At 33.4% G+C, this 13,896-nt stretch overlaps 1 protein-coding gene across 2 annotated transcripts; it reads left to right on the top strand.

Annotated features, from left to right (window-relative positions):
• Nucleotides 1–919: 919 nt before the first annotated feature.
• Nucleotides 920–8,982, top strand: LOC124535353 (phosphopantothenate--cysteine ligase). Of its 2 annotated transcripts, none has more exons than XM_047111550.1 (7): nt 920–1,390; nt 2,931–3,069; nt 3,696–3,924; nt 6,081–6,295; nt 6,899–7,084; nt 7,827–7,929; nt 8,457–8,982. In XM_047111550.1, the coding sequence occupies exons 2-7, from the start codon at nt 2,938–2,940 to the stop codon at nt 8,534–8,536; spliced, it is 945 nt and encodes a 314-aa protein (XP_046967506.1). In that variant the 5' UTR covers nt 920–1,390; nt 2,931–2,937; the 3' UTR covers nt 8,537–8,982. The 2 variants fall into 2 exon arrangements, with proteins under 2 accessions (XP_046967506.1, XP_046967505.1); XM_047111549.1 differs by having other exon boundaries at nt 921–1,390; nt 2,928–3,069.
• Nucleotides 8,983–13,896: the final 4,914 nt, after the last annotated feature.

The following is a 13,896-nucleotide window of genomic DNA, read 5'->3' as shown; positions in this document are numbered from 1 at the left end:
TAGAACAATCGTACTATGGACCTGAGAAAGTATAAAATACATCCGTGTTTGTACACACGATGTAGATAAATAACCGGGCAGTGAGCTAATTTAGTAAATTACCAATTCTTGTTCGACTTTTAATAACATATCAGTAAGAAATTTAAGAATGCTACGATGAAGAATGCTATGCTTATATACTGGTAATATGGTTAACGTTGTCGGCTAACCTATTTTTCCAGGCCAGCTCTTAAACACATTTTAATCTTATGTAATACTAACGATACTACAATGCCTGTTTAAATTATTTAACTCTGCGCATTCAAAATTTGTTATCCTCTTTTTTTTGATGCAAATAGGCGAACGAGCTTATGGGCTACTTGATGGTAAATGGTCACCACAGCTCATAGACAATGGCACTGTAATAATATAATCCAATCCTTACATCGCCAATGCACTGCCAACCTTGGTAACTAAGATATTATGTCACTTGTGTCTGTCGTTGCGATGGCTCACCATTCAAACCGAAACACGCCAATTCTATAAAAAAGTGAATATTTAATTCATCTCTATTTTCAGTAGAACGCAAGTATTAAATGTCTGTGGTAATTATAAGCTAAAGTTATTTTTGTTAATTAATTGTTGAAAGATAGCTCTCGATATTAATTAATAAAGTTCTTCATTATTCAAATTAAGCAAAGAATATATAAAGAGATACAGTAATCAAAGTTAAATTTATCACAATGTTCCCGGTTCCAGCATATTCTGAAGAGCGAGTTTAAATTCCCGCCAATGTTTTCTTTTTTTTATAATTAAATTTTTTACTAATCGGCAAAGGTACTTGCGTCCAAAGACGAATAAAAAATAAAATCGAGGGTGTCTGTCATTGATGACATATGTAAATAAAACTTTATATTTAACGTCATGTCAATTGTCAAAGGCAGTTTAATCTTAATCTGTTATCTGTCACAAGTTACTTACTATTATCTATGAGTGTCACAATTTGATAACGAATTAACTACACAAAAAGCGGCTTATTCCCTTATCAATTTAAAGTATAATCGATTGCAGTAACTGACCTATCAATACGGCCAAGAATTTCTAATCAAACCACGAACTCACCCTAAATCGTTAAATTGATGGCAAGAGTAAACGTAGTGTGATGTTCTAATAAGCATCGATTTTTCCATAAAACCCGCTAACTGATTACTCTCTAGTCATATTAAAACTGACTAGGCAGACGTTTGACACAGTGCCCCATAGTATAAAGTTCAAACTAAGAGTACATTTTGTTTATGTTGTAAATGATTCATTGAATAAGTTATTATCTCTGATGTCAAGATAGATCTTTGAGTGCAAAAATTATTCGTAATTTATTAAACATCGTAAATCGCAACGTAGAGCTAATAAGGTAAGTTATGTTTTCATTATAATAATATAGTTATTTAAGTGGCCTTCGTATCAACAAGTGGTAATCGCGAAAAGTAATAACCTTAAAATGACAAGCTCAACAGTTATCTGAAAGGATAACTAGATTGATAATAAAGTAATGCCAACATTTTTTTCACATTGAGGCCATTCATTATGCTATAAGACTAACATTAAAGTACATTTAGTACTTTATAAGTAACTTTCAACACATGTACTGAGCCATATTGTTTTGACAGAATATTAAATGATTTTAAGGATTAATACTTTTTTCTGAAACCAATTTTTTATTAAAAAATTTAACTCTAACTGTATTCAAAAGTTATCATCAGTTTTTTTTTTAAACAAAATTGCTGTTATATATCTATACTTAAATTCTCATCTGGTTATTGATCTAATATTTACAATAGGATACTGAAACTTTTGTAAAACAAAAATATGTTACTTCCAACTTTATACCAATAGCAACTTCGCAGACCAGCTTAACTATTATTTTTTTTTTACAAATGCCTATAATTATAATGTTTATCATAAATTATTATTCAAGATCTCGACCAATCATATTGCATTTATTCAGTATCAAAGTTGTTTATTTTCCTCTACTCCTTTACCCCATTGCCTTTCGTCTTTGAAACAAACTGTTTTTTTTTTTAAATTCACTTTTCAAAAATAATTTATACCAATCATAGTCACTATAGTATAAACATGTTTTTTTTTTTAAACTTACAATCTATGCTGTATAAATGAATACTTATATCAAAAATAAAATTAATTAAAAAACTTTCAAGTTTAAGTAAATACTAAATTATTTAATAATTAAATTAAAATATAGGACAGAGGAACAATTATTAAAATATTTTTTTGGCAATAATATCTTTTAAGATACAAGAATCCTTACAAAAGCAGATACCTTATTAATGTAAGCTTCTTAAATCTAATTACTGAATTACTTCCTGTACCAAATTTACTTTACAAATGTTGTCTGTGAGGCATTGACTTAGACTTATTCTTAAAAAAAATCTTATAAATACTGTTAAACATCTTCCAACTCCAGGTAATACCTACTTGAATTTTTTTTTTATTATAATTTATAAATAGCATTTATTTTTACATAATTGACATTTATTATTTATCTGTTTTTTTTCTGTTTACAATATTTAGCATCTGTGCCTGTGTTTTGAAGATTGTTTTTTTATTAAACTAATTCATTTGTATAATTTTATGACAGTAATACTCGTAAATAATTATTGTCCTCTTTTATGTAAATTCTTTTAGGTATGTAATACAATGCCACATTTAAAATGATATTATATTAATGCCAAGTGCTCACAGATTTTTCTTTAAGAAAAAGATTCAATACCAATAAGTCTCTTCGTAGAATGATGAGAACTCAAAAAGTTACCTTTACAGACAAATTCACGCCCTAACAATCACACTACATGTAATCTTATGGAGTACTCGTAAGAATATTTGAAAATAGTATATTTTGGTTCTGACTATATAGCATTTGTGTATATTAGAAGTGTCACCATGGCAAGTGGATCCTGGGAGGAATTCTTTGCGGTACATCTGCCTCCGACTGACTTTGAAGACAATAGATCACTCCTGAAAGAATTTTGTAAGCGGCATGACCAGTATGGGAACAAAATCGTTCTCGTCACTGTAAGTATGTTTTGTTATTGAATAATTTAAGCTTAGGCCTGGTACACATGAGACAAATTAAGATCTGACACATGTAGGTTTCCTTACCTTGTGATGTTTCCACACAATCAAAAATGTTGATAATGTTCAATTTGCAACTAAATAGGTTTGATATCTATATACTGACAATTAATATGAGTGATATTTCTTTAATCAATGTTGAGACTATACAGAATTCAACTGTTAATTTTTTCTTTACAAAGAAATTTATGACAAATTTATCATTATTTTATTAATGTGATATTGTTATCTCTTTCTTTAGAGTTAAACAAGAACAGGATAGATATATTCCAGGTGACAATCCCTTTGAGCTCCATCTGGCTGCAACAAAACAAATGTAGGGTACATTTGTCGGCAATCACGTTTTGAGTACGTAACGCCTCCTTGAGCAACTTGGTTCAACCGTTGGCACCACTAGCAAAGACGGTGGATGTTTCCACCACAAATATCTATCTGGGACGCATAGACTCAATAAAAACATCATAAGCGCTACCTCTCCCCTTACCCATAGCATATTGTACTTAATAGGCTTAGAACAATGTCTATGTTAGTTTACAAATTATCTATTTTTTTTTATAATCTTTCAGTCCGGTGGCACGACGGTACCACTAGAGCACAATACAGTACGTTTCGTTGACAACTTCAGTGCGGGCACGCGCGGCTCGGCCTCAGCGGAGTACTTCCTGGAACACGGATATGCCGTCATATTCATGCACAGGCAGAAGTCTCTAGAACCTTTCACGAGACACTTCAGTGGACAAAAGCTGTTGGATATGCTTGATTTACAGGAGCGAGGACCAAACACTACCATTACAGGTATGTTGTAACTTTGTTGATTCACCAAATTTGACGAAAGATTGACAGCACTTCTTGTTTTTAGGTGGTAGGGATAATGTCATGGTAGAATTAACCAGTATAGTTCTCATAAGGGATATTTAGTTTGGCCAAGAGTAATGGTGCATTGGTATTTTATGAAATGTTTAAAATAGCAAATAAATAAATAAACAAATAAATTCTTCTTGCAAAGCGAATGTCAATGGGGTGTTGTGGCATTCATTTCATCAGCCTCATATGCTATGACGTCATCGCCACTCTATTTAAGGGAAGCGTAAGAAACAACTGCATAAAATTTCTTTACGAAATTATTTTTGTGGTTCTCAGTGGTTTTAGACGAAATAGAAAATTAAGAACTCATTACATTAAACGTGATTATGAAAAGCACGTGGGAGTCGATTAGTGTCAGTTTTCAGTGTTTTACATACAATAAGTAAAAGGTAACTTGTATACAGGGTTATTGGTAATTCGACGTACATCTTAAAAAGTTAAAAATATATTGAAATAATATCGTTTAATGTTGTCTTAAATTTTCGCGATTATTGCACTTTTAAATAAAACTAGTTATAACCGATTTGAATCGCGTATTAAAAATAATTAATTATTTTTATCATCCCGACGTTTCGAGCACTTTACAGCGTTCGTGGTCACGGGTAGACCACTGATATCGCTTTCCATCTCCCATTTTTAAATTTGGGCCGATAATGATTATTATCGGCCCAAAGACAACAAAAGATTTTTATGGATAAATTTTTCTAAATAAATTTTTGAAGTACTTAGCATTTTTGACAAATTATGAAAAAAGCTAAAAAACGTGAAAAATGGTTCATTTTTGGATCATACATATGGGAGTTAAAATTATTGCAAATAGTCACCCCTATCACTTCCTAGCGGATGTACGTCGAATTACCAATATCCCTGTATATCGATAGTCTTCGAAAATTGTTACATTCGAAATATAAAAAATATATACACAAAAGTGGAGAAAGGGACTTATCGTTTTTTTTTTTTGTTCAATCAAAAGACAAAAGCACTCAGGCTGATGTTGAAGCCTCATTATTCGTGACCTCGTTGTTAAGAACGGTAACAGACTAAAGGATCACTAGAAAATTGGAGTTTTCATTATGATATTTTATTTATTGGTACATTATATTCGCGAAGTTTTTTCGTTGCTTTTTTATTAATAAAATAAAAAAAGTAATTTAAAAATATAAATCGATTTCCCAATATATATATAAATTAAAGAGGCATAGACTTTAATAATTGAAAACGAGCAACTACTGAGTTTCTTACCGGTTTTCGGTAAAATGTGTATTCCGAACAGGTTGCTTCACTTAATATAGTTTGTTAAATAAAAAAGCAAAGTGAGTGAGCAAAAGGTAGTGCTTGTAAAAACCTACTTTTTATTATGCAGTGTAATTATAATAACACTCACTTATCCTGCACGAGTATAATATACGCTAATCGTTTAAAGTAATTTAAAGCGAGCCTACTAATAACTTATGTTTAAATGTTTTAAGGGCTCTTTTTATATTAACTGGTTATTGTGAAATTTGGCTAATGAAAACATTGAGACACGAAGGTCGTACATATACATAGCACATTGTTTCGAGTGAACAATACAAATTCAATACGCAGGTAAACACTTCAAAACCTTAGATTTATTCTACATAACATATACTTCGTCTTCAGCTAGACGATCAAAAAGTAACATTTTGGAAAATCCATAATGGGTAACATGGATTATTCAAAGAGTCGAGATGGCCCAGTGGTTAGAAAGCGTGCATCTTAAGCGATGATTTCGGGTTAAAACGCAGGCAAGCACCGCTGTTTCATGTGCTTAATTTGTCTTTATAATTCATCTCGTGCTCAGCGGTGACGGTGACAAATTTCATAGAAATTCTGCCACATGTGTATTCCACCAACCCGTATTTGAACCGCGTGGAATATGTTCCAAACCTTCTCCTCAAAGGGAGAGGCCTTTAGCGCAGCAGTGGGAATTTACAGGCTGTTGTTGTTGTTGTTGATTATTCAAGCTCGACCAATATCGCTTGACTACTGTGCTTCTGTGGCATTGTGTGGGGTGTGTGGTGTGTCGGAATAGCGTAGTGAGGGAGTGGTCCCGGGTGGGGTTGCAGTGAAGCCGGACAGCGTGTTCGCGCTGGCGCCGGTGCTGGCGCGCTACCAGGCGGCGCACGCGGCGGGCGCGCTGCTTCACGTTGCGTTCACGACGGTGTCGGAGTACTTCTGGCTGCTGCGCGCGGCGTGCGAGTGCCTGGCGCACTCGGGCGCGCGCGCACTGCTGTACCTCGCCGCAGCCGTCTCCGACTTCTACGTGCCCAAGGACCGCGTCGTGAGTAAACTTGTTCAAACGCGACAGTTGCGGTTCAGATTCTTGGTGGTAGGGCTTTGTCCAAACCCGTCTGGGTAGGTATCACCCACTCATCAGATATGCTACCGCCAAACAACAGTACTTGGAACTTTTGTGTTCCGGTTTGAATGGTGAGTGTAACTACAGGCACAAGGGACATAACATCTTAGTTCCCAAGGTTGGTGGAAAGGAATGGTTAAAGATTCTTGCAGCGCCATTGTCTATGGTCTGTGGTGACCATTTATCAAAAGGTGGCCCATATGTATATATCTGGCAACCAATATAGCACCGGAACCTTGATTATCCGTACTAATTAGGACCGAGACTAGTTCGGTTAATCGAATGCACAGTACAGTCTATCAAAATATGAAATATTAAACACCTAAAGGCAAATGTTTTCAATTCTAAATTGATAAATGGCTCTAACGCACTGTCATTCGGATAAACTGAATAAGCGTTCATATAATTGAGGGTTCGGATAATCGAGGTTCCACTGTACTTGATTGAGTCTTGTAAAGTTAAGATTAAATCGTGCTAAGTATATTTGGAACTTCGTTCTAATTTAATATGGTTGTTTTTTTTCAGCCAACACACAAGATGCAATCGGCGAGCGGCCCGCCCGTAATTCAACTGAATCTGGTGCCCAAAATGTTGGCGCCGCTCGTCAACCTCTGGGTGCCCGAAGCTTACGTCGTCTCTTTCAAATTGGAAACTGATGAAAACCTCCTCATAACCAAAGCTAGAGCTGCATTAGAGAAATATAAACATAAGGTTAGTGTGATAACGATAACATTTTTCTCAATACTGAATATAATTTATGTATTTTTGTTCCAAGCCTTAACTGATAACACGAGTAGCGTACTGTACTGACTGTACCAACTACACGGTATAGTCTTTGATTGAATATTTTAAAAAGAATCCACTAGAAACAATAATTTGTTTTAAGATAAATGTTACAAGAAACATAGTCTCGTGTTAGAAAAGAACACCTGATATAAAACGCCACAATCTGCCAGAAAAGGAAATAGTAAATATGTATGTATATCACCCTCCACACTCATCGGCACCACCCCCAAAGCCCTCCGTTTGTCTTTAGGAAAACATTTGTAAATTCCACTCTAAAATTCACCCAACTGCACTAAATTACACGGCGCTGCTTACTCAGGTTTAATCAATGTCTTATAAAATAATATTCCCAGTATCCTTTCATTAAGTAAATTGTTACTGTCAATTGACGCGATATGATTAAATATGAGACAACGTCACATACATTACTCTGATCCCAATGTAAGTAGCTAAAGCACTTGTGTTTGGAAAATCAGAAGTAACGACGGTACCACAAACACCCAGCCCAAAGACAACATAGAAAACTAATGATAGTCGATATACGACTCGGCAAGGAATCGACCCCGGGACCTCGGAGTGGCGTACACATTAAAACCGGTGTACACACCACTCGACCACGGAGGTCGTCAAAAGTGAATAAATCATTATTTTCTCTTTATATCAATAGATGGTGGTCGCGAATCTGTTGCAAACGCGCCACCAGAGGGTGATACTGGTCTCCCCGGACGCGAACCAAGAGATCGTCCTCACCAGAGAAGAAGTCCACGCAGGTACGAATATTTTGTGCCTTTTGATTAAGTACTTGACGTAGAATACGAATAAAAGTGGTCACCATTTGCCAACGATTAAAAATCATTCCTTACACCAACAATGTACGACCAACCATTGGATGGATTAAATATGATACGTCCCTGTGCGTGTAAATACACTGGCTCACTCATTCGGGACTAGCACTGTGCACCATCAAGGTACCACCACCTAACCAACCCTGTGGTTTGAGAGGGTATACTCTTAACAAACCACCACGCTGTTCCAATGCGGGCTGTGATGATGATGATGACATGCAAGTTTCCTCACGATGTTTTACTTCACCGCTGAGATGAATTATAAAGAAAAATCAAGCACATGCATCAGCGGTGCTTGCCTGGGTTTGAACCCGCAATCATCGGTTAAGATGCACGCGTTCTAACCACTGGGCCATCTCGACTCAATCTTTATTTTAATCAAACTACAACACAGCCATATTTCTATGAGTCCTTGTATAATCTGAGTCCGACTAACACGAGCGCGTTGGCAGGCGTGGACATCGAGGCCACGATTGTGGCGGAGATCGTGCGCCTGCACGCCGACCACATGGCGGGCGTGGCTCCGCGCTGAGGCTCGCGCGCCCGTCTGGCGAGGCTCTACCTCACCGACTAGGCGGAGCGGACTGTTGTGCGGACGGTAGTGCGGACTGTTGTGCGGACGGTAGTGCGGACTGTTGTGCGGACGGTACTCGGGGCCTCGAGCGCCGAGACTCTTAGTTACAATTGTTGTGTCGGTGTCAAATCTTTGTTGTATTTTATCGTGGTGTTGGACACGTGGTTTGAAGTAGATGAGAGGTTCGTGTGCAGTGAACATATGATATATTAAATAGGGGTTTTGTCATTTCGTAAAAAACAAATGACAATTTTCATTTTACAAACAACTACTGATCATATGGCCGTTTAGAAGCGACTATTTTAATCTTTAAAAGATTATTTAGCATTATGTTACATTGTGTATTTTGTGCGAATAAATAAATATTTTTACATATTGGGTACTTGTCAAATCGTCTGTATTATTATTATATATTTAAAAGTAACTCTGTATGTCTGTCACTCATTCGCGAGCAAAACCGCTGAACCGAATTTGATGAAATTTTGCCATGAAGCAAACTTGAAATCCAAGAAAGAAGGATACATTTTTTCCTGACTCGTGACAAACCTAAAACTCGAGTGAAGCCGCGGGCCACAGCTACTCTTATATAAATGGAAATATTTGTGGAGACTAACCTATAAGAGTTACATAAATAATTAACAACTGCCCACCTCATTATAACGTCGAAGGGCATTGAACCTCGACTCTTACAACTAGCGCGCACTGGTAACTCTTGTCACGGTGACTGTTTCTCCACTCTTGTCACAAATGTCACGTAGTAATGTGCGCGCACCTCCATACATATTCACGGACTCGACAAGAGTGACGAAAGTCACCGTGACAAAAGATACCAGTGCGCGCTAGTTCTTAGTATCTGCTGAAGAGTTTGTTGTAAAATGATCGTTGTCAAACATTCGAAAAATGAAACTAATATAATATGTTACTATATAAGTATTTTATTTATTATCTTAACATTTTTATTTGTATTAAAATCGTCAATCAAGTGAGATTGAAATATATTGTAACAATTATTTGTTAATATTTTTGTAAAACATATTGAAACTATTAATTAAGTTTGATTACTCGAATATCTTTATGATTTGGACAGATTTGAACTGATTTCATAATTATTCTCGAGTATATATCGATACTTAATGATAACTGTATGACTGTTTGTTATTATCCTGTTTATTAAATATTAAAAGCCGACTACTGTCTGCGATTATCATCGGACATACAGAACACGTAATATACAGAAATTTGGCATATATAGAACTTAGATAAGGATATAGGAAAAGGGTTTTTAAGAAAAATAAAAATAGAGTGGAAATAGTCGCGGAAAAACCTACTACAGTAATAAAGCAGGCGTTGTCCTGTAAGAGCCGGGCTCAACGGCGTCTTATATAAAGACATCTTCATATCATTAAGTATTCAATATTATTACGCATCTAGTTGTAATAAAAGTATAATTAATTTCTTCTATACATATATATGTATTAGTTTATCGGTATTATTTTATATATATTCTGTACTTAAATCATACATTTAGGTAATTTTACAAATCATTTATTATTCAATGAACGAAAACGACTACGATGCCTTTTTGCATTGCATGCGCGTGCGCACCTAAACGGATGGACCCTGCGCACGATTACTTGATTCCTTAGAAATGTGAGCACTGTTATGTGTTTGGAGTTATTTGCACATGATTTTTGTGAGTAAATACGAATGGCTGGTTGTAAATATTGAAATTAAGACGTCCATGTACTATCGTGTTATATTGGATAGGTGTCTATGTTATTCTGAGTGCTGTACGATCAAGAGTGAGTGAGTATTTTCATAGCTAATGCACATATAAAGAATAAGACATACGAAATGTATGTATATATCTACGGTGTTTCAAATACGATAACGATATTTCGATACATGAACAGACAAACAAAAAGCGTTCATGTTTCTATAGGTTTAATCTGTGAAAATTTTAACTATTCCAAAGATTACCATTATATATTATGGTAATAGATGTTTATATGTATGTACTAAAAAGTATATATGATATGATAGTACGCGTAAAAGATTAGTAATCAATTTTAGTGAATACTATATTTTCAAATGTCTGTATAGTCTATTCCAATGGGAAGAGGAGAAAAGGTAAATAAACAACTTTGACCTTGAATTGATATGTCATTTGCGTTCGACTAGTGAGGTCAAAATAATTGAATGAATGGGTAATTAATGCTAAAGAACGATATATATTTTTTGATTTTAAAAGTAATTTTCCGTTTAAACAAAGTCAGGTCGTAATAAAAAACTTCAGAGAATTCCGAATATGCATCCGTGCACATGATACGAAAGATGAGAGACGAATGTCTTTCTTAACATTGTATTATTTTCAAAACTATAAAATTGCTATGCACAAAACTAATCTACATTTCGAGATAAGAGATTATTTTTAAGTAAAATAATTCTTTTAACATTTTTGGCAAAAATATTATATTTATGTAAAAACCTTACTGTATAAAAATAACTTTTTTATCTATCGTTAGGTAACTTTTTACGTTTCTAATAAATAATTCATATTATATATTACAACCAATTAAATAAATATATTTAAAAAAAAATATCTATAATGAATTTTAAAACCAAAATAATATATTTTTTATCTGTATAAATTCATTCGTCTACATTCGTTTAGCGAACATGCCTAGTTGAGGCCTCTATTTTTAATGTTCGTCATCGAGAAATGGCGTCTTGAATGTCGACAAAACTGTTTTCGTTACTTTGGAAGTGAAATTAAAGTGGATCTATGTAGTTTAGTGAAATATTGTTGTATTACAAATGAAGATATATTAATCAAGAACTGTTTGTAGTTAATCTTATAGTGGAATTATCAACAAAACACTTGTGATATTGAAAAATACGGTATGTTTTGAATGTCTCCTTTTGTCATTGGAATGGACTATAGTGGTTATGGTCATCACAAAATCTCAATTTGGACACCAATTTGAAGTTTCTTGATTTTTTCGGTAATGTAATTGTGAAGCAGTCCGTTGACGGCATACTTGGAAATCACATAAGGCACGGATCACATCAATCATGATCACGGATTGATGGGTCACATGATGGTAAGTGGTCACCACCGCGCATAGACATTGATGTTGTAAGAAATTGAAATCATTCCTTACATTGAAAATGCGGCACCAATCTTGGGAACTGCCAAAAATATTTTGTCTTTGGTCCTAGGTTATACTGGCTGAGCCAGTGTCACACTAAATCTTCAAATCAGTCTCATAAATACTAAGTATTGCTGTTTGAATATAGAATATATGGTGAGTTTATGGTACCTACATATATGGGCTTACACGAAGCCATGTCGCCAGTAAGAGTTACGTGAGACAAATATATATAATCTGTCCCATGCTTGCACCGACTATCTGTTGTCTATGCACTAATTTGTCAAATATATTGTAATAAAACGATGTGACTTTATAATTAAATATAATTCCTTTTAAAATATTCTATGCCAAATTTAACAATGAACGTGTAAATCATAAACTTAAAAATAACCTAACCTCACACTAGAGACAATGATCTTATTTATTTGTATAAAATGTTAATGTGTGCGTAATTGGAAAGAGGTTTTATGTTAATTATTAAATAAAAATTATTGGTGTTACTATATAAAAAAATATACATATAAATTTATTATATTAACCACGTGTAGTCGTAACATTGTGTACATGTTAAGTAGTTTTTGTATTGTATTATAAAATAATATTAATTATTTATTATTTTTAATAATAATTACAACAATATCTACCATGAATACAATAAGACGTATATTAAAAAAATATTTTTATAATTAATTTATTTGATCAGCTGAAGGTAAATACATTTGTACGTTTAAAGGTCAGACACACTGGTCTAAGGGAAGCTATTTTGGACGCGAAATGACAATACATAACGCCATAGACTATTATTAAAAGTTCGCTTAAAATATGCGATATTATTAGAAGCTCTATATCTCGATAATATTAAAAAAATATGTATTACATTGTCAAAGCATTTGCGTCCTAATGGACAGGTTTATGCAATCATCAAACTCTTGGTCTATATAAAAGATGTGTATACAATATATATATATATATATATATATATATATATATATATATATATATATACATATATATATATATATATATATATATATATATATATATATATATATATACATACAAGTTTGTTACTCTTAAACGCGTTTGAAACATACTAAAATATTCAACTCAGCAATGACTAAACATGGCGAAGAATGTGTAGACTATTCAGGAGTCTAGAAAGAGACGCACGATCTTTTATCTCGCTTATATTTGTGAACAATTCTTAGTGTCAAAATATATAACACAGTTACGGTTTATTAATTTATTATTGCAGTTATCCTAAGATACAGTTTTAACGCTACGATTTAATTTCTTTTTTATATTAAAAGTTGAACATTTATTATATTTTTGGGGGCAAAATGGGCTTAATTATTTTAATAATAAAGGAAAAACGTAAATAATTAATTATATGATTGCTATGACTTTTTTTTAGTTCTGTTAAAGTATATTTTGTAGGTGTTTTTTTATTTAAACGACGCTTTAAACATATTATATAAAAACACGTATGATAATTTATATAAAAATGACATATCAAGACCGTTATTAATTCCTTATAAGTAGCTAAAACCTATAAATTATTAATAACGTGAAAATAATATTTTACATAATAATTAATAATATATAATAATCGATGAAGATGTTGAAATGATTATCGAAATTGGACGAACAGTCATAGATAATTAGTCAACAGCTTTACTTGTCTATGAGTTTCGTTTCCCATAGATATTATATCTAGGGCTGCTCCGACAGGTGTCTTATTATAGATTTATTTCGGTTATTCCAATAAGAAAACAGAAAGCAGTATATAGAGAACACAGGTGCTTGCATTTACATAGAGAACGATTCTGTATTATAAAATGTATGTGTAGTTTTTTTTTAATACGAATGAATCCGTGATGGAAATCTCGTTCATTCATGGGTTCATTTGCGTTAATAAAAAAAATATATAATACATGACCGGCAATGACAAGCTAATGCTTACTATAAATACTATAAACGAATGAAATGCTAATATTTGGAATGAGTACTTACCCTTATTTACGAACGCATCGGTAAAAAAAATAATTCAAATTAAGAACATATTAAGTGTGTTTTATTTAAAGATAAATATTAATTTATAAATTACGACCTTTGTCTGATTGTATGTTAGTTAAATATTTTATATTAAAAATGTTGGTGGAT

Source organism: Vanessa cardui, chromosome 14, assembly GCF_905220365.1.
Source record: "Vanessa cardui chromosome 14, ilVanCard2.1, whole genome shotgun sequence".
NCBI lineage: Eukaryota > Metazoa > Arthropoda > Insecta > Lepidoptera > Nymphalidae > Vanessa > Vanessa cardui.
The sequence above is the reverse complement of the archived record's forward strand: the minus strand, read 5'-3'. Positions and strand labels throughout refer to the sequence as shown.